At 39.6% G+C, this 25025-nt stretch overlaps 1 protein-coding gene and 1 pseudogene across 1 annotated transcript; both read left to right on the plus strand.

Annotated features, from left to right (window-relative positions):
- Positions 1 to 222: 222 nt before the first annotated feature.
- LOC125960789 (nucleosome assembly protein 1-like 1) lies at positions 223 to 2133 on the plus strand (annotated as a pseudogene).
- A 2923-nt stretch (positions 2134 to 5056) lies between these two features.
- Positions 5057 to 23925, plus strand: LAPTM4A (lysosomal protein transmembrane 4 alpha). Its single transcript, XM_004274855.3, has 7 exons — positions 5057 to 5434; positions 14295 to 14415; positions 17432 to 17508; positions 18257 to 18379; positions 21302 to 21397; positions 21915 to 22013; positions 23314 to 23925. Exons 1-7 carry the CDS (start codon positions 5324 to 5326, stop codon positions 23386 to 23388), a joined length of 702 nt encoding a protein of 233 aa, XP_004274903.1. The 5' UTR covers positions 5057 to 5323; the 3' UTR covers positions 23389 to 23925.
- The last annotated feature ends 1100 nt before the right edge of the window (positions 23926 to 25025 follow it).

The following is a 25025-nucleotide window of genomic DNA, read 5'->3' on the forward strand; positions in this document are numbered from 1 at the left end:
GAAAGAACTGTTGTTCTGAGGGGGAAAAAATGGGCGGGGAGAGAAAATGGTTACCGGGGACCGGAGAGCTGCAGGAATCAGGCCGTGACAGGGTCGGGGACTAAGGAGCGCTCGCCGTCAGGATGCTGAGAGCCGGGACCAGATGGCTGGCCCCCCCACCCCGCCGCCCTCACCCTTCCCGGTACCACGCAAGAGGGACGAGATTTTTGGCGTTCATACAACATGGCAGACATCGACAACAAAGCACAGCCTGAACTTGGTCAAGATTTGGATGACGTTGAAGAAGTAGAAGAAACTGGTGAAGAAACAAAAATCAAAGCGCATCAGCTGACTGTTCAGATGATGCAAAATCCTCAGATTCTTGCAGCCCTTCAAGAAAGACCTGATGGTCTGGTAGAAACACCAACAGGATACATTGAAAGTTTGCCTAGGGTAGTTAATAGATGCGTGAATGCTCTCAAAAACCTTCAAGTTAAATGGGCACAGATAGAAGCAAAGTTCTATGAGGAAGTTCATGATCTTGAAAGAAAGTATGCGGTTCTCATGGACATATATACACTGTCAAATGTAAAATAGCTAGCTAGTGAGAAGCAGCCGCATAGCACAGGGAGATCAGCTCGGTGCTTTGTGAACCCCTAGAGGGGTGGGATAGGGAGGGTGGGAGGGAGACGCAAGAGGGAGGAGATATGGGGATATATGTAAATGTATAGCTGATTCACTTTGTTATACAGCAGAAACTAACACACCATTGTAAAGCAATTATACTCCAATAAAGATGTTAAAAAAAAGTATGCTGTTCTCTATCAGCCTCTATTTGATAAGAGATTTGAGATCATTAATGCCATTTATGAACCTAAAGAAGAAGAACGTGAATGGAAACCAGATGAGGAAGATGAAATTTCAGAGAAGCTAAAAGAAAAGGCCAAGATTGAAGATGAGAAAAAGGATAAAGAAAAAGAAGACCCCAAGGGAATTCCTGACTTTTGGTTGATGGTTTTTAAGAATTGCTCAGCGATATGGTTCAGGAACATGATGAACCTATTCTGAAGCACTTGAAAGATATTAAAGTGAAGTTCTCAGATGCTGGTCAGCCTATGAGTTTTGTCTTAGAATTTCACTTTGAACCCAATGAGTAACTCACAAATGAAGCGTTGACAAAGACATATAGGATGAGGTCAGAACCAGAGGATTCTCATCCTTTTTCTTTTGATGGACCAGAAATGATGGGTTGTACAGGGTGCCAGACAGATAGGAAAAAAGGGAAGAATGTCACTTTGAAAACCATTAAGAAGCAGCAGAAACACAAGGGACGTGGAACAGTTCGTACTGTGACCAAAACAGTTTCTAATGACTCTTTAATTTTTTTGCTCCTCCTGAAGTTCCTGAGAGTGGAGACCTGGATGATGCTGCTGAAGCTATCCTTGCTGCAGACTTTGAAATTGGTCACTTTTTACGTGAGCATATAATCCTAAAATCAGTGTTATACTTTACTGGAGAAGCTATTGAAGAAGATGATGATGATTATGATGAAGAAGAGAAGTAGATGAGGTAATGTTTACCAAATGAGCAAATAATTCTGTATAACACACTGAGAAGCAAATTGAGTGACTTGTGTATTCCTTTGCTATAAATCATTACTCTGTGATATGGGATAAAAACGTTTTTGGAAAAAAATATGATTTTAGAATTCTACAGCCAAACAACGTATGTATGGTTTCAATAAATTGCAAAACTCAAAAAAAAATATGTGAATAAGCTGAAGCCATTATTTAAAAGAGAAAAGTAGGTTAAACTTTGCTATTTGAAGAGCTCCAAATTTGCCCTAATTTCTTATATTGTGGATGTTTCTATATGATTTTCTCCCAGAAATAACCAAAAAAAAGATAAGCTGCTAATAATACCTTAAAATTATTTTCTCCTCCAAAATGGTGTGCATATTAAAAATTATTCAGACAAAACTTCCATAATCATATTTTTCCCCCTTAATCAACAGTATGTATGTTCTCTGGTGATTGACACTTAGCTACCATCTCATGGTCCATTACACAGAGTCCTAGCACAGGGAAAGCAGACCTTAAGAGCTGATGTGATGCCATGTTAAATATATTTAATTTGGAATATGGATTGATTTTGGCTCATCTAGATAAAACAGGTAACTTTCCCCCATCTTGTATTGTATTTATTTTTGTCTGCCACATTTTATATCAAGACAGAATAACATAATGCTGGTCATTAGAATCCCCAGGAGAGCTTTTGTGGTGACCTAAATGGGAAGGAAATCCAAAAAAGAGGGGATATATGTATACATATAGCTGATTCACTTCACTGTACAGTAGAAACTAACACAACATTGTGAAACAACTATACCTCAATTTAAAAAAAAATTTAAAAACAGAACTTTTAGCTGGTTCTGTCATCTTCACTCTGAAAGGCAAGTCCATTCTTGTGCTACCCCAAGGTAGGGCTGGTGACTGCAAACAAGGCATGGACAGGGAAGATGTTATTACCAATTGGCAGGTCCCAGAGGACACACAGACATACCTGGACAGACCCAGAGTTAGCCTCCAGAATGACTGGAGGCACACAGAGCTGTCTTCTGCCCCAGGGATAGCTGGTTGGGCAGAGAGAGCAGGGAGAGGCAACTGCACCTGGGCAGGGGGGTCCACATCTGTCCAGTGTTGGTCATCACCCCCAGTCCTGTACATCCTGATGACTGTGTAGGAAAGCGCACGCTCAGTGAGCTAGGAAACCCCACATTGCTCTGTAAGCTCAGACTTATATTCACAGGTCAACGAGCCCCAGTAAATTCTTCAGTGGAAAAAAAAAAATCACCTGGAGAGTTTGAATGCCCAGGTCTGACCCCATAACAATTAAATCATAATGTCTGGGGGTAGTAGCTAGGTAGCAGTGGTTTCTAAAGATCCTTAGGTGATTCTAGTGTGCCACAAGATTGGAAACCACCGGTGTGGTAGGTTTTAATCTAAGTTCTGACACATACTGGCCTTCTAACTTTGGACATGTAATTTAACTTCTTTGTGGAGTTAAATTATGTATAAGTGGCTGCCTTATAGAGTTGTGTTAAGGATGAAATGATTCAAAATAAAGTGATGGGGTCCATGCATAGAACACAGTAAAGGCTATGGAATTTTTTTTTTTTTTTTTTTGGTGTGTGTGTGGGCATTATTAGTCGTCTCCCTACCAAGTGGAGAAACATCATAATTCATTCTGAGTTAAACTTCTACCACCCCATTCCATTCTTCAGTGTAGCTTGGCTTAACTATGGCCTCCTAGATAGTTTGAGAGTATTATCCAAACCAGGATAATTGTCCACAGACAATTCCTTCAGTGTTGCAGAAATAAACAGAGTCTCTGCTCTTCTAGAATTTATACTTTAGTGGGGGAGATAAATAATCAACAAATCAATATATAATTTCAGGCAGTGTTCACTGAAGCCATGCCAATGAAATAAACTTTACACTGAATTCACTGTGGTTTTCAGCTAAGAATGGCAAAGGGGAAGTCACTTCTGTTCCCTAAAAGGAAGAGTACTCTCCAAAGAGTGAAACGATATATTTTCTTAAAAAGGTAAAAGTCATGTCTCATACAAATACAAAATGAACATGTGTCAAAGATTTTGTTTACTCATTAATTAATGACGGGACCAGTAAAATCTTAGAACTGGTTTAAAGCACATTGTAATGTACCCACTTACATTGTTCAAATCAGGATTGGGAAATGAATTTACAAATAGCTGCAAAATGGCGTTTTCCAAGGAGGGGGATTCAATATGAAGTTCAATGGACACGAGTACTTCTTGCTATCTGTTACCTACATTTAGAGTTGAACAGATGTTGACTGAAAAAAATACACACAAGCTGTAAGTTGAGAATTATGTTTTATTTGTTGTACTTACTGAGGGTTTAAACCCAGGAGACATCCTCTCAGATAGCTCTGAAGGCCTGTTCCAAAAAGGTAACAGAGGAGCCAGGAGATACAGGAGTTTTTTTCAAAAAAAAATTCCAGGTAGTCATAACATCAAATGATTACTGTTAATTAAAGAAAACCAGATATCTCAGGTCAATGAATTTAGTGTTTTTCCACATATGAGAAGATGCAAGAGTCTGGGCTTATTAAAATTATTCCTTTGATATGCACCATAACCATCTAGGGCCAGTAACCTATTTTTCTCCATCCTGAATCCCCTCAGGATGCGCCACTTGTGGTGGCTGCAGAGGCTGATTGGCTCCATGGTCACAATAGCCTTTGTTTACTGAAATAGCAGGTTACATTCTTTGTCCACACCTAGCTCCACAAAGAAAGATGGAGAGCTCCTATAGATTCAGAATACCCTGAAAGGTGAGCCAGACTATGGCTGGTTTTTCATTGAAAACACCCGGGAATCTTTTAGTCCATTGCATCGTGTTTCACAATTTTTCCCTATAAGAATCACTCTACCTGTAAACACTCAGCAGCTAAGCAGTTCTTCCGCTTTACTTTGCTTTCATTTTCGTCAACCCTTTTGCTTCCATTTTCGTCAACCCTTTTGCTTCATACTTGCCTTTGGCAGGGCTGGATGGTATTTCTTTGCTCCCACCAAAGAGGCGTCAAAGTGAGTGAGAGTGGAAAGCTAACCCTTTCTCCCTCCAGTAAATCCCCGATTCCCTTAGCCGGGAAGGCCCCAGAGCAGGAATTAGCCCCGCCCCCTTTCCCTCGGGCACCGCCCCTGGCCAGCCCCATAATTGAGCTACGCGCAAAACTCACGTAAGCAGTCGTGGTCCCGTGTCGCCTCCGAAGTAGTACGTGGCAGACGTCACTCAGGAAAGTCCTTCGTTCCCGGTTTCTGCCACCTACTCCATCTCGACCCTCTTTTTTTCCCCATTAAATGCCTCTCTTCTTGCCGCTCTCATCTCGGGGATGCTGAACCACCCGCCTCCCCTCAACCCGAACTACCCTAGGCCTATAAGCCACCCATCTCCCTCAAGTAAGAGGCAGGGATCCATTAGCGCTAAGGCGAGTTGCGGTTCTGATTGGGCGTGAGATCTTGTCAATCTCCAAGTTTTTCCAATCAAGGGCCGGGTCCACCTAGCTTTCCGCTCTTCCATTGGCCTGTGTGCGGGGAAGGTGGAGGTAAACCGAGCTCGCGCGAGAGCAGCGCTGGGTCTTCAGTGCGCAGGTGCGAAGAGTCTGGCTGGGGCCCGGGCCGGGGGCGGGCTAGAAAACGCGTCGTTTGATTTTGGACGGTGACGGAGTTATCTGGGTTCAACCGCTGGGCAGAAGGCGTTTGTCAGGGCCCCGGCCAAGAACGAGGCCCGCCAGATTCCCAATGGTGTCCATGACTTTCAAGCGGAGCCGCAGCGACCGGTTCTACAGCACCCGGTGCTGCGGCTGTTGCCATGTCCGCACCGGGACGATCATTCTGGGGACCTGGTACATGGTAAGGGCTGGCGAGGCGGGAGGGTACGGCGCTGGGGGGAATGCGCCAGGAGCGGGAAGTGGGGGGTGGTCCGAAAGGGAGGATCCACTGGGAGGGGGTGGGGCGGGAAGGCGTGGGGGACCTTTTTAGGGGCCTCTAACTTTGAGGGGGCTGACTTGTGTCCCGGAATCGGAGTGGTGGTAGGTGGGAATAAGGAGATGGTTTTTGGGCGAGAGTAAGAGGAGGAAAGCGGGACTGGGAAAAGTAGGGGGGCTTGGGGGGCGGGATGAGGGTGCTAGGTTTTGGTTTGGGGAGTTCTGGAAATGACCAGGTTTCGGGATCTTTTTGTGTGCTTTCGTGACCTGAAAGAACTCTCCCTTCCCCCAGTGCTTCCTGGAATTTTTTTTTTTTTCCCCAGCGAAACAATTAGGAATGCACCTTGATAGATGCAGCCTAGTTTTAACATTACTTCTTGCTTGAAGGGAAGGCGACATATCCATTTTTAACGCAGTTGTCTGTGGTTCCTGGACCTTATTTGTTACAGTGTGTTTGTGATGTTACAGTGTGTTTGTGATGTAGGCAGAAAGGCCTCTGTTGTGAGTCTGTAAGTACGCTTGGAGGTAATACCATTTGCCAGGATTTACATACACTCGATTTGCCTTTTCCTAATGCAGTAGATCCCCTCACTCCCCCATCCCGTGCTCATGAGACGCTTTTCATAAAAGACCTATTCCGGTTTTGAGACCTTTGTTGAGGGCTTACTCCGTTTTGGTCACAAATGCTGGCATTCCCTGGGGGCCAAGATCTATGTAATTCTATGTCAGAACCAAGTTGACAGTGTTATTGATTGGTGGTTCACTAGTAATACCTTTGTGATTTCTTACCACCATCTCCAGTATCCATATACATTGAATCTAATTTGTGACTTGTAAATATGTGCTTCTGTTTAGGTAGTTTTAGGTTATGATGACTTTACAGAAGATTTGACTAAGTTCTCATATTGCCGACTCGGTCATGTTCGCTAATGACTTTGTGATTTTTTTGGTTTTTGTTTTTGGTTTGGGAGGTTGTGGCATTAGTGATACTGTAGTTTCTGATAACATCTGTGAACTGCGAAAAAGGAAAAGCTTTATCACAGGCATATCTTTTTGCCTTTCTCTGTTCTCATTTCTTCCCAACCCAGAGGTTTGATCGAAATCATCACCATTTGGCAAACACCAGATGAGAATCATCTTCAGTTAGGCAGATACAGTTTCATGCCCCAGCCGCAGAGGACTATTGGAACTCTACTTTATTCCTAATTGCCATGTTGTTATTTACAGTCTTGCTTCATGAATGCACATTAAAAACAACAAAACTTGAATGTGTAGTCTTATTGGGTTGTTTCTAAGCTTATTTTAATATTTCCATTATTTTTATATTCAGAAACATCATTGCTATAATTATATCACATTTCCCCACGAAGACCACCCCCCCCTTTGTATTTTAACTGATTTGTAAAACTGGACATTGATCAGATCAGGGCAACAGCAGCATTGTATTTCTAACTTTTTATTTCTTCATTTTGCTAAGGGTCAGTTTCTTTTGTTTGTCCTTAGCTCTGCCTTCCCTAAATGAATAATTCAACTCTTTGGGTCCTCAGGCCTCTTAGTCAACCCTGCTTCCCTCATCCCTAGAAGATGACCTTCCCTCCTACTTAATTGAGAAAGAGCTCAGCAGCCTGGAACTCAACCTGCAAACTTACTCTTCCTGTTTCTTCTCATATCCTTCCCTCCATTCACAGAACAAAGGATTTCTAACTCCTCAAGAAGAAAATAAGCACCATCTCAGTTTCAACCATCCGAATGTAATTGGCTGTATTTCTTTCCAAGGCAGATGTTTTTTTGATGCTATGGGCTCAGCTCACAAAAATTAAGGGAATAGCAAGGAAAATTAGGAGTTATAAACCATGAAACTCAAAATGCAGAGAGAAGAACTTTAGTAAGGGCATTTATTCTCCCAACATAGGGAACAGGGAGTTGTAAATCTGTTTCCCACTGGAAGGACTTGATGTGAAAACATTTTGCATAGCATCCTTTTTGCGTGCTTTAGTTTTATAAAAAGATTCTGTAGCTGTTCTTTCTTTGCATGGATTTCTCTGGTTAGTAGAATATTATAAGCTGCTTACATCAGTTAATCTGTTTTAAGACATATATTGATTATCTACAGTGTAAATGGCTGTGGTGCACATACAAAAAGAGTAAATCACAGAGACGTGTTATTTGTCTTTTGTGTTCCTATTAGCTGCCACACAGAGGCTCTGAAGTGTTTCTTGTCTTGGCCATGGCATCTGCCATTAAGATACTGATGGTATTGCAAAGAACTTTGGAGCAAAGATACAAAAATGAAACTTAACGGTACAGTGTCAAGGGAGAAGGAGAAGGTGATCAGTAATATCAGATTCAAATTACGTTAAGAACTGGAAAAGGCCATTGGTTTTGTGGATTACAGTATTGTAATTGTATTGGTGACTTTAAAAAGTGTGGCTTCAGGATCCTGGCAATACAAAGACACAATATCTGTCTAGTTGGGGAGACATGTAACATTCAGAAAACAAGATCACCAAGACACAAAACGAAGAGGAGTTGTCTGAACAGTGCATTTTTTTGCCAGAAACTTCTTTACTAAGAGAAATAATATGGGAGTGGGTGGGTGAACTGGAATGTCACTTCCCTCTCCAAGTACCTTGTCGGGATACTCTTCCTCTTCTGTTCCAGGTGGGAGAATATGATTCTCTTTAGATTGCCCTGTGCTGTTTGGAACCTAGGGGTTCAGTTCTCCCTCCTGCCGGGTGCAGACACTGTAGCAACGACTTTGTATCTGATATAGTGTCATTGCCTTCTAGAACTGCCTCTACTGGTCGCATGTTAGGCGATTGCACACTGTATAGTAAAGGATTAATTGTATGGTATTAAGTAGTGCAGTAGGACACAGAGACGCCAGAGCCAGTTGAAAGAAGCATGCCTGGCTTAATACCTGGTTTAAGTAATATGAAATTTCAGAATGAGCTCCAGTTTAAACTCTGACGTTCATAAATTGTTTTTTCTATCATTTATTGAAAAATTTGAAGCCATGTGATTTTAAACGACAGTTTCTTATGTGGTATAAGTTCAGATGCTTATTGAACGATTGAAAATGAGCTTAAAAGTCTGCTGCAGGGGTGTCCTCTTTCATGGTTAATGGTGTACTACAAGAAGACATTTTGAGCATTTGTTATAATTTTAGGTCTTGGAAAGATTTAATATATGGCTAATTTGTCATGAGTGTCTTCACCATAAACAGTCTAAAAGGTAGGTAGCTGAGGTAGAAGTGAAGACAGGCTCCCTCAAGCTGTGTTCCTTTCCAATCCTCACCCCCGACTCCTTTAAATAAGGATAGCTTGTGTATATTTCAAAGTTAGTATCTTTCCTCAAATACCTTTTTTTTTTTGCCTCAGTGCCTTTGAATATGCTCTCCAAAATGCTCTCCCCCAAGTCACTTTTTAAAAACTTTATTGAGAAAAATCTCAAATTCACAAAAATAATGAAATAGTATAAAAACCTTTCATTTACTTATCATACAGCTTCAACCATTAACAACCATTTTGCCAATTCCAGTTATTTATTTATTATTTTTTTAATTGGGGTATAGTTGTTTTACAATGTTGTGTTAGTTTCTACAGTACAGTGGAGTTCCCTGTGCTATACAGCATGTTCTTATTAGTTATCTATTTTATACACATTAGTGTATATATGTCAATCCCAATCTCCTGATTCATCCCACCCCCAACCCCCCACTTTCCCCCCTTGGTGTTCATATATTTGTTTTCTACACCTGTGTCTCCATTTCTGCCTTGTAGACTGGTTCATCTGTGCCATTTTTCTAGATTCCACATACATGCGTTAATATATTTGTTTTTCTCTTTCTGACTTACTTCACTCTGTATGACAATCTCTAGGTCCATCCGTGTCTCCACAAATGACCCAATTTCAGTCCTTTTTATGGCCGAGTAATACTCCATTGTATATATGTACCACATCTTCTTTATCCATTTGTCTGTCAATGGGCGTTTAGGTTGCTTCTATGACCTGGCTATTGTAAATAGTGCTGCAATGAACATTGGGGGTGCATGTGTCATTTTGAATTATAGTTTTCTCAGGGTATATGCCTAGTAGTGGGATTGCTGGGTCATATGGTAATTCTATTTTTAGTTTTTTGAGGAACCTCCATACTGTTCTCCATAGTGGCTGTACCAATTTACATTCCCGCCAACAGTGCAAGAGGGTTCCCTTTTCTTCACACCCTCTCCAGCATTTATTGTTTGTAGATTTTCTGATGATGCCCATTCTAACCAATGTGAGGTGATACCTCATTGTAGTTTTGATTGCATTTCTCTCATAATTAGTGATGTTGAACATCTTTTCATGTGTCTCTTGGCCATCTGTATGTTTTCTTTGGAGAAATGTCTATTTAGGTCTTTTGCTCATTTTTGGATTGGGTTTTTTTTTTTTAATATTGAGCTGCATGAGCTGTTTATATATTTTGGAGATTAATCCTTTGTCTGTTGATTCGTTTGCAAATATTTTCTCCCATTCTGAGGGTTGTCTTTTCATCTTGTTTTTAGTTTCCTTTGCTCTGCAAAACCTTCTAAGTTTCATTAGGTCCCATTTGTTTGTTTTTATTTCCGTTACTCTAGGAGGTGGGTCAGAAAAGATCTTGCTGTGATTTATGTCAGAGTGTTCTTCCTATGTTTTCCTATACAGTTAGTTTTTTAATAGTTCAGTTGTTTTCTTGATGAAGCTTCCTTGACTCCCAGCCAGAGGGATCTGGTTTCCTCACTGTGTACCTGGAAAAGTTACTGCATACCTCTTGTATGTACTTACTAAATAGTACTAATTACACATTAGTATGATTATCTTTTTAAAAATTTTTACCCCCTACAGCAAGATGTCCTCCTTGAGGGAGGAAGATGGTATGCCTTTCTCTATAAACTGTGTGTTTAATAGTAACTTATTAAGAGCATTTGAAGTACTTATTAGACATTTATTAAATGAATTATCTTCTCCAAAAATAGTAGGAATAACTCATTTGTAACTGCACGTAATGGTAAACAACAACTGTATACATACATTTAACTATATATACATTTAACAACATTTTTAAAGATAGTCCATTTTGGTCTCTATCTGATGACGGCTCTCTGACTTGCTTGAGACCCCATCAGGTTGCCCTAAAACACTGTTCTAATTATAGTCTTCGCAGATACTAGGTTGTGGCAAAATACGCTGTGGGAAAACTAAAGAATAATGATTAAAAAATAAAACAGAAACAAAACCGGTCCTCAAGCGTCTTCTGGGATGGGTGTGGCGATGAAATGAGAAGCAAAGAGGAATTACTCTCCCCAGGCTGAGTGCTTCCAAGGATCTGATACTATTCCTTTGAAACAAGTGAAATCTAACACATCTGGTCTTCAGTTGCTGTATGTTTACTTATATAAAGTGTGCACTAGGCTTATAACCCAAACCACATTGTTTATCTCACTAAATACAGTACTGCTCCTACATTGGTGTGTCCATTGCCCATGCTGTTGACATATTTGCTGCATTCTATACCTCTCCATATTACTAGGTTTAGAAGTTGACCATTATTTTAATTACATTTTTACTAATTTTCTTTCATGAATGCAGTAAAAGGGAAAAATGAATCAGGAATAAATATTCTGGAATTGTTTGTATATAGTTGCTCTCTTCATAGAAATTTTATATTACAAAACTATAAAGTTTTATGTGTGTTTTGAAAAACGCTACATGGAACTTAGTAGAAATATCAACTGTAATCAAAAGTAAATAGGATAGGGCCTGCATATGAGCACAGGATAGGTGCTCAGTGATGTATCTTTTAAGATCACAAGGATGGGTTTTCCAGATTAGTACTTTAAAATGTTAAGTTGGGGTGCTAATGAAATATAGTTAATTCAATGAAGATTTGAAAAATTGAGCATTTAATGAAATAGTGCTGAATTTATTTTACCATTTCTTGGTCCTTTTGATTAGACCTATATTTATTTTGTTTAATATTCGGGGGTATGACTCACAGTGAAAAGAAATTTGAAGTGTCACTAATACTAGAAGATAATAATGGGTGAGTTTGTGACTTACCCATGGAAGAGAAGAAAAGAGATTTTTATAAATCCTACATGTGATACAAATATTTAAGAAGGGAAAATTAAACTCCTGAATATTTTTGTTGTGTCATTTCCTTCACTTAGTAATTGAGTTTGCATGTTTTTCTTGACATGAAAGTGTTTTTCTGTGCAGTGCAGAGCTTTTAAACTATGACTGTATTGTGCTTAGCAAAGAAGAGTTTGGTGAATTGATTTCTAACTCATTTCCATACACAGAATATACAGTGTTTTAGTAGATATATCTGATTGTTCAATAATTAATTCACGTGATTGTATTAACTCATACTCATACACCACATATACTGTCCAAAAGCCATTGCAATAAAAATGGGCAAAAAAAAAAAAAAAAAAAGTCAGCCTTCAACTGGAGAGTCACCTTGCAAATATGATTGTCCCTTGTAAGACCTTTCAAGCGTTGAAGGATAAAATACCTTGCTTTAGAGCAGTGCAAGAAAAAAGGCACGTTACTGAACATATTTATTTAGAGGGTAAAGTATAAACATTTTATAGCCTTAAATAATGGTTTATTTTGGAAAGATCTCAAAACAAGGGTTGCTTAGGAATGGTTATAAGTAATCCTATAGTGGTAGGAAGAAGGATGCCTAAAAAAGAACCAGATTTGTATCCTAGCTCTTCAGCTCAGTGAACTTAACACAAGTTATTTCACTTTGCTGAACCTTAGTTTACCCATCTGCAAATGGGCGTAAGTAATATTTACTTCACAAGATTGTTGTGAGGAATAAGTGAAGTAATATAGATGAATTTACTTATTTATAGTGTATAGTCAGAAATATCAATTGATTCTGAATTAGGTATTGTGACATTGTTTATCTTATTTAAAGATAAAACTTGGGCTGCATGTCTTATAGAATGTGAAATGCCTTCAGCTGATAAGCTGTGTTATTCAGGGTGGACAGGAGAGAGCTACATAATAGAGATTGTTTAAAACACTGTTGGTAAAGCTCCCATATCCCTTGAAAGTATCAAATGTTCACAAAGGGAAGGAAGACAGGTTCTGTGAACTCTAGATAGGGAAGCCTACTCCAATCCTCAAATCATTAGTGTTGTTTTGATCACTTAAAGGAAGTGGTGCCTCCTGGGATAACTGTACAATTCACTAACAACTAGAGGCCTAGAGAATTTCCTTTTTGAATTGGAGTTACACCCTGGTAGACTAAGAAAATTCACCAGATACCAGTGATGGGATTTCAGCAAGATGTTTGACAAAGTCTCAAGATGTTTCTCTGGACTAGATAAAGACTTTTATTTAGAGGTTGCTGGCTGATGGGAAGAGAACAGCCTCTGTCTGGCGGCTTTGTCATCAGCCCTGTTCTTTTGCTTATGACTTAGTTGGAGATTCTCATTATATGATGATCATATTTTCAAATGCAGGCAGCTGAGAGTAAGTCTATCCGCAGGGTGTCAGAATCTAGATGGAGAAAATCTTGATAGGCAAGAATGTTAATGACATTTGATTGCAAATATATATAAGCGCTTATGCTTGGGCCTCTGAATCCAACTCTACATGTAGATATAGGTGATAGCTTAGCAGGATCAAATGTGAAAAAGAACTGGGAGTTTTAGGGAGTCACTCATGTGACATTTAAAAGATTTATGCAGCCAGTGCCGTTTCAGGCTGCGTTAATTGAAATTTGTTAGCCCAGGATATGGGAACTGAGATCCAGATGTGTTGTGATCAGGCTGATCTTCTCTCATTTTAATAGTATGTTGAACAAACTGGAATGTGTGTATGGAGGGGAGCAAAGAGGAACTAGTGAGCCAGCTGGAAAATATGCTGGTTAGAAAACTGGTTTAAGTACCTGAGCGTTTATTCTAGAAAAGACAATATTTGGAGGCATATGTTGGCTGCCCTTACGTGTCAGAGGAGCACTTATTCAGAAGGGGTAGCAAATTATCTCAAACTGTAGAATTAAGACCAATAGGTGAAAGTTACATGGCACAGTCAGAATCTTTTTAAGCATTTGAGTGTAGCTCAAGAGTTTATAGTTACCTATCGCTGGACAGGAGATAACTGTGGAGGGGCTTTAGGCTTATCTGATGCATCATTACATACTTAGCCCCTTGAAATTATATTTATCTGATAGATTAGCTTCTTCAAATCTGGAAATTCTGAGACTGGGATATGAATAAATATGTGATTCAAATGAACAATTTGTGATGATCTCTCATTTTTCATTGTTGTGCCTTCTTATTCTGTTATATTGACACAGGATCAGTCAAACATCTTTTCTCTGAAATGATTAAGTTTGTCCTTTCACTTTATGAAATATTTAAAGTATTCTTTTTTTGCGTACACGGGCCTCTCACTGTTGTGGCCTCTCCTGTTGCGGAGCACAGGCTCCAGATGCGCAGGCTCAGCGGCCGTGGCTCATGGGCCCAGCCGCTCCGCGGCATGTGGGATCCTCCCGGACCGGGGCACGAACCCGTGTCCCCTGCATCAGCAGGCGGACTCTCAACCACTGCGCCACCAGGGGAGCCCCCAACTTTAAAGTATTCTTAAAATGGTATTGTGTATTTTGTCTCACAGGTAGTCCCCTTTTCGTGTCTCTGTTACTTCAGGGAAAACAGTGTTAAATAGGGGAAGACATCTAAAGATTGTGCTAAGGACCGCTCACTCCCTGGCTAGTAGTATAATTGGTAAAATGTTATCTTTCACAGGTGGTCAACCTGTTGATGGCAATTTTGCTGACTGTGGAAGTAACACATCCAAACTCAATGCCCGCTGTCAACATTCAGTATGAAGTCATTGGCAATTACTATTCGTCCGAGAGAATGGCTGGTATGTTTTTAGTTGAAAATATCTCCTGCTGATTACGCACATACAGTTAACTTGGAGGAGGATTGATTAAATTATGTTTGTTATTATATTTGCCGAGGCACAAAATGTTTTTGTAGGTTTTTTAAAAATTATAATTGAGCATTATAATTGAGCATTTGTAGCCAGAAAATGTAATAGACTGCTAGAAGATTTTTGAGAAATGTGTATTGTATACATTTGGGTACTGTGGAGAGAGGAGGAGAGAAGGAATTACAAAAAAGACTGAGCCTTTGAGGGTTAGCTGACAAGTTGTAGTAGAGGATGGATTTGCTCATGGAGCAAAAATCTTACAGTAAAGTATAAAATGTGAATTATTTGAATATTTGGTGGTATCTTTTGCCCAGGGCCTCAATTCTTAATATATTTTTATTGTTTAGATGAAGATTTGACATTGGCGTTAAAAATAGAGTACTCCTAGAACATTCATGGAATGAATGTTCATGGAAATTACCTTTTTAAACCTATTTATTCCCTGATAGCAGTATTTTTCATTATTTATCTTTCTCTAACATACAGGTTTAACTTTATATTAAAATTATGTTAAACATTTAATATTTGAACAGAAAATTATGCTTCAGACTTTTTAGTGTGAACAATTTCTTCTTCAGAAAAATTTCATTTCAGAAAAATGTTCCCAGTTCACATGTGTGTTGTATTTATATTGTAGGCTCTTTTTAGATTAGCTTTTATCATAAAGTTCTGTACTTCTGTACATTATGATCTTCTCTGATCCATTAATGAAGTTTTAAAAAAAATTTTGGTTATTAATTCAAATGATTCATTGTCCTCAGGGCTAACCTATTTTAGGAGCCAAGTAGAGTTTTCTGGCCATCTGTTATACATTGTAGTATGATAACACTAACAGTTGTTCATACTGTGTTTTTAAAGTGTTTTTTTTTTTTTAAATGAGTTTCCTGATTGTATTTCCAAATACAGTATATATAATCCTTTAATTTTGTTGTCAAATTGATAGCAGAAATACCAAGAACATACAGAAACATACTTTCTGGCATTTGATTTTTTTTCTTCTGAGTAATCTGTTTTTATTTAAAAGCCAGAATAGAACAATAAATAAAACTTTAGCTTCCAGTGACGGTTTTTTGGCATTTATACAATTTTACTTTAGGCTGTAAAATTTTACTGAACCTGCTAATGTCAGCATTTTCCCTTGTCATGTGTGTTTCTCTTAAAATTGAGATGTAGAAAAAGATTTATGGTTATTGAGATTCTCGTAGGTCTGTTCAACTGACTCTTGTTAGAGCTGCGGGAAGAAGTCACAGATTCATTGCATGTTGTGTGAGTGTTGTCGCTGCTATAGAGAAAATCAGATCTATTCATTATCATATGTTTGTTGATTATATTCTACCGAAGCCCTGTTATTGAGCAAATATAAAAAAAAAATACATAGTTCTTGGTCATATGGTAGTTGGTGTTTCTTTGGAAGGTAAGATTTTACTTTCCTACAGACCCAGTATTGCAAAGGTAAGTTAATTTCTAATCATTGGCCTGATAACTGATTTTTTAAAATGAGGTTTGTGATTAGTTATTTTTAATCAGCCAAATAGGATGTGACACTCAGTTTATAGGAAATACTTCTGCAGCATATACAGGCTGTTTTTCAAATATGAATTTATCCTTATTTATACTCACTTTGGAGATGGGTGGACACTTGGGGCCTCCAAAGGAGGTGCTGAATGTAGTGGTGGCTGGGAACCTGAGGTTCTTCTCTGGCATCTAGCCTCTCATATTTTGTTTGCCTTATTGATTCACACATACTGGAGTGTCCCTTGTTCCAGGCATGAAATGTGTTTCCCACCCACCACCCCATCTCTCCTGTTTTGCTTTTTGTTGCTCCAGCGAAAGACCTTGAACTTCACTTTAATTATTCCGATACTTTAAGAAGTCAAAATCCACTCCTAGTCTTCCAGTAACAGATTTTTGAAAGCTGATTGTTTGAATGATAAATTTTGCTTTCAAGTTTGTTTATATTTGAACTCTTCCCTTTGAGTGCCATTTTGCGTGCTGCAGCAGGGAGGTTCTTTAAGTCCTTGATGTTTAGCTATCCTGCGTCCTCTAGGAAAATTTAAAGAGGGCTGTTCTTACTTAGTTTAGTGCCAGATATTGATGCTGTGTGCATTGCCAAGTGACAAGATGATACATAACGTTTATCCAGTAGTGTGAACATTCAGCAGTTAGTCTAATCGTTCATCATTATTAGTGCCTTTCAGGTTCTTAACTAGCCAGAGTCAGAGAATCAGCTTTAGATTTGTGCTGAGAAGCTCATCAAGTCAAGTGTGGGGGCTCTTTTGGTTTGTTTTTGTTTTGTTTGAGATTACATGAGTGCTTTGTGAGAAAATTTAGTGAACATGGATTAATGTAGAGAAAGGCAGCAATCTGAGGAAGGGTTGAGGAACAAAGAAGAAAATAGACCAGGATGTAGCAGAGAAGCCATGGTTGAAGGGATGCGGAGCAGGGATTTTGGGTGTTGAAATGGGGGTGGGGGATTAAGGGAGAACCTTGAATTTCAGACTGTGTATTTTATCTAAGGCAGTTGGGGGCATCTGTATAACTCTGTGTTTAATACATCTGTCTCTTAAGCAAATACCAGCCTTTTGCTCCAGTCAAACCCTGCTTATCTCACAAGACCCAACTTGTACCATTTCTTTCATATTTTTTCCCTGATTCTACAGGCAAAACTAATCGTTTCTGCTTCTGTTGTAGCACTTGCCACACTGAATTATAATTATCTATTTCACATCTTCAGAAGTTAGACTCTGAGCAGAGATCTGTCGCTGGCAGAGTACCTGCTTCATGTGCCATCCTAAATAAGTGGCAGTGAGTTGTGGCCGTTTAACAAACAAGAAAAAGGCACGGATTTCTCAAACTTCATTACTTAATAACATTATTTTGTCATAAAGAGTTTTATTCTTTTTGTTACATAAGTAGCTTAATTAGATTCTTCTTTTTGTTTTCTTAGATAATGCCTGTGTTCTTTTTGCCGTCTCTGTTCTTATGTTTATCATCAGTTCAATGCTGGTATACGGAGCAATTTCTGTAAGTATTCTATGATTTTAACTTTTTTTTTGCTGTTTATTTATTTTTTTTATTTTCTTTAATTTTTTAAAAAAATTTATTTTGTATTGTTTTTTACATCTTTATTGGAGTATAATTGCTTTACAATGGTGTGTTAGTTTCTGGTTTATAACAAAGTGAATCAGTTATACATATACATATGTTCCCATATCTCTTCCCTCTTGCGTCTCCCTCCCTCCCACCCTCCCTAACCCACCCCTCTAGGTAGTCAGAAAGCACCGAGTTGATCTCCCTGTGCTATGCGGCTTCTTCCCACTAGCTATCTATTTTACATTTGGTAGTGTACATATGTCCATGCCACTCTCTTGCTTTGTCACAGCTCACCCTTCCCCCTCCCCATAACCTCAAGTCCATTCTTTAGTAGGTCTGTCTTTATTCCTGTCTTACCCCTAGGTTCTTCATGACATTTTTTTTCTTAAATTCCATATATATATTTCAGCATACGGTACTAGACTTTCTCTTTCTGACTTACTTCACTCTGTATGACAGACTCTAGGTCTACCCACCTCATTACAAATAGCTCAATTTCGTTTCTTTTTATGGCTGAGTAATATTCCATTGTATATATGTGCCACATCTTTTTTTTTTTAACATCTTTATTGGAGTATAGTTGCTTTACAATGGTGTGTTAGTTCTGAGTTTTACTGAATGGTACCCAGTCATTGCATATACGTGATGTGATGTTGTGGTTGCTGTTTCTTTCCTTCAGTATCAAGTGGGTTGGCTGATTCCGTTCTTCTGTTACCGGCTTTTTGACTTCGTTCTCAGCTGCCTGGTTGCTATCAGTTCTCTCACTTACTTGCCAAGAATCAAAGAATATCTGGATCAGTTAGTAAGTGTGTATGCTAATTAAACTTTTTTTTTCATTCATTGAAATTCAGAGTCAGCTTTTGGGCACTATTTTTATTTTAACCTCCCCTGTTTCTTTTTTAAAATGTTTTAAAGCAATTATCATTACTACTCTTAGTGACCATGTTGAAACCAAAAAGATGAAAATAGAATATCTTCTTGCCATACCACGTGGACAATCCAATATTAAAAGTCCCTAAAGATGGATATCATAGAACTTCAGGAGTAGTTCATCTTTTGTTTTGGGTATATGAAAAATATAATAATTTGACTGTATTTGGCACTTATTGGAGTTGTAGCTTTCTGTCTTTGCAAGCATCTGTAGCAAATATTTGATGCCTTCTATAGCCTTCACTCTATTCTAGGCAAACTGTTAGTGAATGGTATAAATAGAAACATAACTTCCTTCTCTTCGAGGAGCAAAGCATGTGTTTGGGGAGTCAAGACATGAAGATCTCATTTGTGATAATAAGCTAGGGCTGTCCCATGACAGCAGTAAATGAGCATAAGTTAATGACATGGGATGGAGAGGCAGGGAACACTGGGCTGAAGTAAGGTCTGGATGGAGGTGTAGGATCCAGATGAATGGAAGTTTATTTCACAAATGCTGTCTTTTGGGGAATTTTCTTGAAACCCACTTCAGATAGTCCATTTTGCATACCACAAATTTATTATTCATTCATTCAAAAAACATTTGTTGATGGCTTCCTGTGTGCAAGGCACTCTGCTCAGTCCTAGGGCTACATCAGTTAAAACTTACTTTCTAGTGAAAGAATTGGGAAGTTGACGGTTATTGAATTAACATTGTGATAAAAACGGTGAAGTAAAAGTGTCGGTTGCTTTGTGAGTGGGTATCACACAGATACCACACCTGGGGTGGGAAGTGAACTTTGAATTGCACTCAAGAGTCTGAGTAGGACTTGAGATAGGAAAAGTACAGAAGAAAGTTCCAGGTAAAAGAGATGCAGGAAGGAACGTGGCATAGTCAGGGAACTCAGAGGTGACCGCGGTGGCCTGGCAGACGTGGTGGGAGCAGCCTGTGATGGGGCTGGAGAGAGGTGGCCCCGGGGCAGGGCCTGCTGGCCTGGTCAGCAGCTTCCTGAGCATTGTTCTCCCTGATCACGTAGTCCTTGGCTGAAAATTTGCAAGGCTTCTGAATAAAATTTATAGCGTCCCCCCTGGAGCCGGTCCCCTTGAGTTTTTGTCCTTTTCTTATTTATAGATGAAGGCTTAAAGAACACTTTTGTTCCAAGGAGACACTTCGTAGCTAGGGTTTGGGGTTGGTGTGTGGATACGATTTTCTTCTGGTCCTTGGGATTTCTGTGTGCTTTTTTTATGAAAATGTAAAATTATTTGGGCCTTTGTGTTGATGTTTCCATTAAAAACAGTTAGAAGTTTTAAAAGATTAAATGAACTTTATAGAAGAACATCAAAAGGAATTTACTATTCCTTTGGCAGAACCCCAGTGGTTTCTCTGTTCTGTTATTCACTTGGTGTCCCAGACTGGAAGATGCTTTCTCTGTTGGCCAGCTTGTAAATCCTAAATTAGTTTGTAATGCCTTTCTCCCTGAACCTAGCTCATTGCCTTGCACACAGTAAATGCTAAAGAAATATTTGAGTGAATACAGCTGATCTGGGCTTCCCTGGTGGCACAGTGGTTGAGAATCTGCCTGCCAATGCAGGGGACACGGGTTCGAGCCCTGGTCTGGGAAGATCCCACATGCCGCGGAGCAACTAGGCCCGTGAGCCACAACTACTGAGCCTGCGCGTCTGGAGCCTGGGCTCTGCAACAAGAGAGGCCGCGACAGTGAGAGGCCCGCGCACTGCGGTGAAGAGTGGCCCCTACTCGCCACAACTAGAGAAAGCCCTCGCACGGAAACGAAGACCCAACACAGCCAAAAATAAATAAATAAATTAAAAAAAAAATACAGCTGATCTTTCTCAGAACATTTTATGTGTCCAGTAAATAGTATAAGCTTGCCTGGCTTCATAACCAGGGACGTGCCTTCTTTTGGCCCCTTTCTGATGAGCATTGAGACTGACAATTGGCTTTTTTTTTTTTTTTTGGGCCATGCCGTGAGGCTTGTGGGATCTTAGTTCTCCGACCAGGAATGGAACCCCGGCTACCGCAGTGGAAGCACGGAGTTCTAACCAGTGGACCACCAGGGAATTGCTGACACTTGGCTTTTAAAAAATCATTTTCCCCACGTAGGACTGAATGGCCCATGAAACTTAGGTAAATCTCAGCACCTCCTGACTTAGTGACCCAGGGACAAATCTGGGGTCATGTACAGGAGACAGTGTGTTCCCAAAGGCCAGGAAGATGTAAAATGAGCTCAGTGTAGACTCTTAGGAGTATAATTTATATATTTTAAGTGATCAGTAGCATGCATTAGTGATGCTGAGGCTTAAAAAGCACTTTGAGTTAAATTCTGTTTGTAAATTTTTATTAGAATATCAGTTCTGATTTGGGTGCCTTTTGTATTCTTAAGATGCTTTCTAGGTTATCACAAAATACAGGTGCCATGGCTGAATTATAAGTGTGTGTGTATATGTTTAATTAATAAACTTCAGTTTTAGAGCAGTTTTAGGTTCATAGAAAAATTGAACAGAAAGTACAGAGTTCCCATATACCCACTCCTGCCCACCCAGCCTCCCTCACAGTCCATATTCTGAGCCACAGTGGATACTTGTTCCAGTTGATGCACCTGCACTGATACATCATTATCACTCAAAGTCCGTGGTTTACATTAGAGGTCACTTTTGGTGTTGTGCATTCTGGGGATTTGGACAAGTGTGTAATGACATGTACTCACCATTGTGATATCATAACAGAATAGTTTCCCTGCTCTAAAAATCCTTTCTGCTCTGCCTATTCATCCCCCACCCCCCCTTTTTTTTACAGCCTGATTTTCCCTATAAAGATGACCTCCTGGCTTTGGACTCCAGCTGCCTCCTGTTCATTGTTCTTGTATTCTTTGCCTTGTTCATCATTTTTAAGGTGAGTTGCTCACTAAATATTTGGGGGGCCATTTGGACTGTGACACTGTCCATCTAAACCTTCTTGTTGCTGTGTCTCCTTACAGTTCTCCTATTCTGATGTAGTGGTAGAGACAGCTTCCAGGGAACGTCCTCCTTCTTGTTTCCAGGCAGTGGTTGGAAGCGCCAGGATTCTTCCTAAGGAACATCATTGTGTTTTTGGATGTGGTTCATGATTTGGATTGAAAATCTGTTAAAATTCCAAAGGTTCAGAAATAGAATTTCTTCTGCAGCACAATGGTTGTCACACTTGAATTGGAATCCCAAACTCTGGTTTCTCTGTAAAACAGTGGTAATAAAACCTGTGACATTTAAGTGAGGGCAGGTAGGGAAAGCACCTGGCCTGTGCTAGGTCCAAGTGGATGCCAGTTTCCTTCTCTGTGGAGAAAAGTGGGGAGAGCATTATAAGTCACCTTCATTTTAGAGCAGGTGGTCTATTGAGTTTCGAGCATATGTAAATTTTGTTTGTATTCTTTTAGGCTTATCTAATCAACTGTGTTTGGAACTGTTATAAATATATCAACAACAGAAACATGCCAGAGATTGCTGTGTACCCTGCCTTTGAAGCACCTCCACAGGTGAATGATCCTTTACAGTATTAAATCTTCAGTAGCCTTTATCAGTTATTCCAAAGAGAAGACCCTGGATCTTGACTTTCTCTTCAATGCCATAACTGTGGTTTAGGGATAATCCGAAACTTGTGGATAGCTTGTATCTACAAGTTTCAGCCTTTCCCACTTGGAATCCTGGGTACATGGGCTAGAGGCACCCTGCACTGCTCATCTCATTCTGTTTGGCCAATAGGTTTGATTTGTAATCGGTCTCCAAGTGTTACATTTTGAGGGGGAGATCAGACAGGGAACTGCAGTGTGGGCGAGCCAGGCTCTTGGCTTCTGGAACTTCTAAGGATAGGGTACCATCAACTGAAGCTTGTGTTGCTTTCCGAAAATATGATCCAGAGGGGAAGCTGATTTTCCTGTGGGGAGATGAATGCAGTGGATTCCATGAGTCTGTTGGGAGGCCTACCTCTCAGGCCCTCTAGTTGCTGCTGTACTGTTTTCCCAGGTTTCCAGCATGTAGAGTATATGTGACCCATGTAGGGCCAGCCTGTCACATTGGAGTCACTTAGATTAAAAATGCCACTCTTCTACACAGATGTGCCCTTTACCTTAGAGCAGAAGACACAAGTACTTGATCCTTTGCCTACAGATTCTGATGAAATACAGCCTCATAATGGAGCATTCCTTTAGCGTGGTTCAGCGAGACCCTTCACCGAGATCCTAAGTTCCTGAGGTGTACTTGGCACTGCTGCTTTATCAGTCACAGTGGAGCGAGGGGAGGGTGGCGGCACATACCGCCTGTCAAGGCGTCCTGGTGGCCTCAGGGTCAGTTCAGAAGCAAAATTTTGTCTGCCCTCCCTCCTTCCATCATCCATCTCTAGTGATCTTGGATCAGACATCTCACCTGCGTGTAAAAGCTCCAGGTTATTAGTCATCTCTACTCTCAGGAGCTATAATTGACCCTCAGACAACATGGGTTTGAACTGCGAGGGTCCACTAATATGTAGATGTTTTTCAGTAGTAAATACTACAGTACTATACAGTCTGCGTTGAATCTGCAGATGTGGCACTGCAGATACGGAGGGCCATCTATAAGTTATATGTGGATTTTCAACTGTGCAGAGTGTCGGCGCCCCTAATGCCCACATTGCTTAAGGGTCAAGTGTACTCAAGGGTGAAGTGTACTTAGCTAATGGTTTCTTCAGCTCTTCCGTAGGTTTATATACCCCTGTTAAAGGTATTAATTCTGAAAGCTGAATTATTCAGATAGAATTTTAAAGGAGAATTAAGTCTAATATAATTTTTTGTCTCTCTTCAGTATGTTTTGCCAACCTATGAAATGGCAGTGAAGATGCCTGAGAAGGAACCACCACCTCCTTACATACCTGCCTGAAGAAATTCTGCCTTTGTCAATAAACCCTATACCAGCTTTTTGTCTTGTTTATTTTACAAAATGCTGCAACACAGGGCTCTTCAAACTTGTTGGATATAAAGTACATTTTCCTTTGTTTAAACACTAACAAGCTTTTTGGATAGCTATTAAAAGTCAGATTTTGTTGTTGTTAAGTGTATTACATTTTAATAGTTTTTGAAGACAATCTAGGTTAAGCAAGAGCAAAGTGCCATTGTTTGCCTTTGATTGGGGGGTGGGTGGGAAGCGGGCATTCTCTACACATATTCTTTTTTAACTGCACTTTCTTTATATAATAGTTTGCATTTTGGTTATTTGCTGCCCTGGATACTTCCAGGAAGAATGAATGAAATATTCAGGGTGAGCGAGTTCGGTTTAAGATCTGAGATTTTCAGCTCTGAAAACAGGAAAAATATATAACATTTTAACTTGACTGTGGAAGATGATGGTTGCATGTTTCTAATTTTGTATGTGTTTCCATCTTTGTGATAAGATGCTTTAATAAATCTCTGAAATATTTATTGTTTTTTTTTTAAATCTGTTATCCTTTTTTGATAGGTGAAACCCAACATTTTCTATTACAATAAACTCAGACTGCCAGGGTTTTTTAGTACTTTGAGAATAGCCATAGCCAAGCTCGGTGGACCCAGCTGGGCTTGTTCCTGTCCCTGGAGTGGATGTGTGGACCATCACAGCTTCTGATCACTACTTCATTCGCAGCAGGTTTGTCTTCTGGGAAAGGACACAGGCCTTACACTTTTTAACTGGAGAACAGTCATAATATATTAATCCCAATTATTTCCACCAAGGAAGGGGAAAATGTTGTTATTGTTAAGGGATCATTTTCCATCAGAGGGAAATCTGTTGTCACGTAACAGTTAAATATCCCAGTAAATATACCCAAACTGTTTGCCTTTAAAAGTTCATTTTTTTCCTTCTGCTAGTGCTAGAGAAACACTAGGTTACTTAGTATATTTGATTTTGAAATTCAGATAGAGGTAACACTGAAAGATAAATGCTTAGTCCTGTTTTTTAAAATAAGCAACTTCACCATGAGTAGCTCATACATTTCACCATTCTGACTCATAAGTTTGATACTCTCTTCGCATTCCCACAAAAATGTCTCGTGAGATGCTGATGCCCTCCTAAATCACAAAGTTCTGTTATCCTTTCTAACTTCATTTTTTTTTAATCATTCAGTGTTACCAACTACCTAACCTTCAAAGTCACTCTTCTCTTGGCCTTCAAAATATTGTATTGAGGTTTGCCTATCTTTTTAATTACTCAGTTTCCTTCTCTAGCTGTCTTCACCCACATCTACGCTTGTCCATGCCACTCTGTATTGTGGTTTTGGCTATCTTGCTTCACTTTCTCAATTTTTACTTAACACTGTGTAGCTGCAAAAGCTCTGTAAAGTTCCAAGTGTTTCCGAGATCTGTCAACTCAAGGGTCCCATGAGGCCCTTGTTCCCAAAATTGAGCTCACCAGAATATACATTCTCTCTGGCATCCTCTATTGGGTTCAATACCCAATTCTCACTTCTATTTAATCTTGAGCAGAAGTTTAATGCAATTCAGTAAGTTTTGAGCATGTACTTTGTTCCAGGTTCAAGAAATGTA

Source organism: Orcinus orca, chromosome 13 (assembly GCF_937001465.1).
Source record: "Orcinus orca chromosome 13, mOrcOrc1.1, whole genome shotgun sequence".
Lineage (NCBI taxonomy): Eukaryota > Metazoa > Chordata > Mammalia > Artiodactyla > Delphinidae > Orcinus > Orcinus orca.

Bases quoted from the DNA above. Each gene is read 5' to 3' on its own strand.
- LAPTM4A (XM_004274855.3), top strand. From the start codon at position 5,324: ATGGTGTCCATGACTTTCAAGCGGAGCCGCAGCGACCGGTTCTACAGC. The intron at 17,509-18,256 runs GTAAGTATTCTA...TCTTTCCTTCAG, and splicing joins TGGTATACGGAGCAATTTCT to TATCAAGTGGGTTGGCTGAT. The intron at 21,398-21,914 runs GTGAGTTGCTCA...GTATTCTTTTAG, and splicing joins CCTTGTTCATCATTTTTAAG to GCTTATCTAATCAACTGTGT.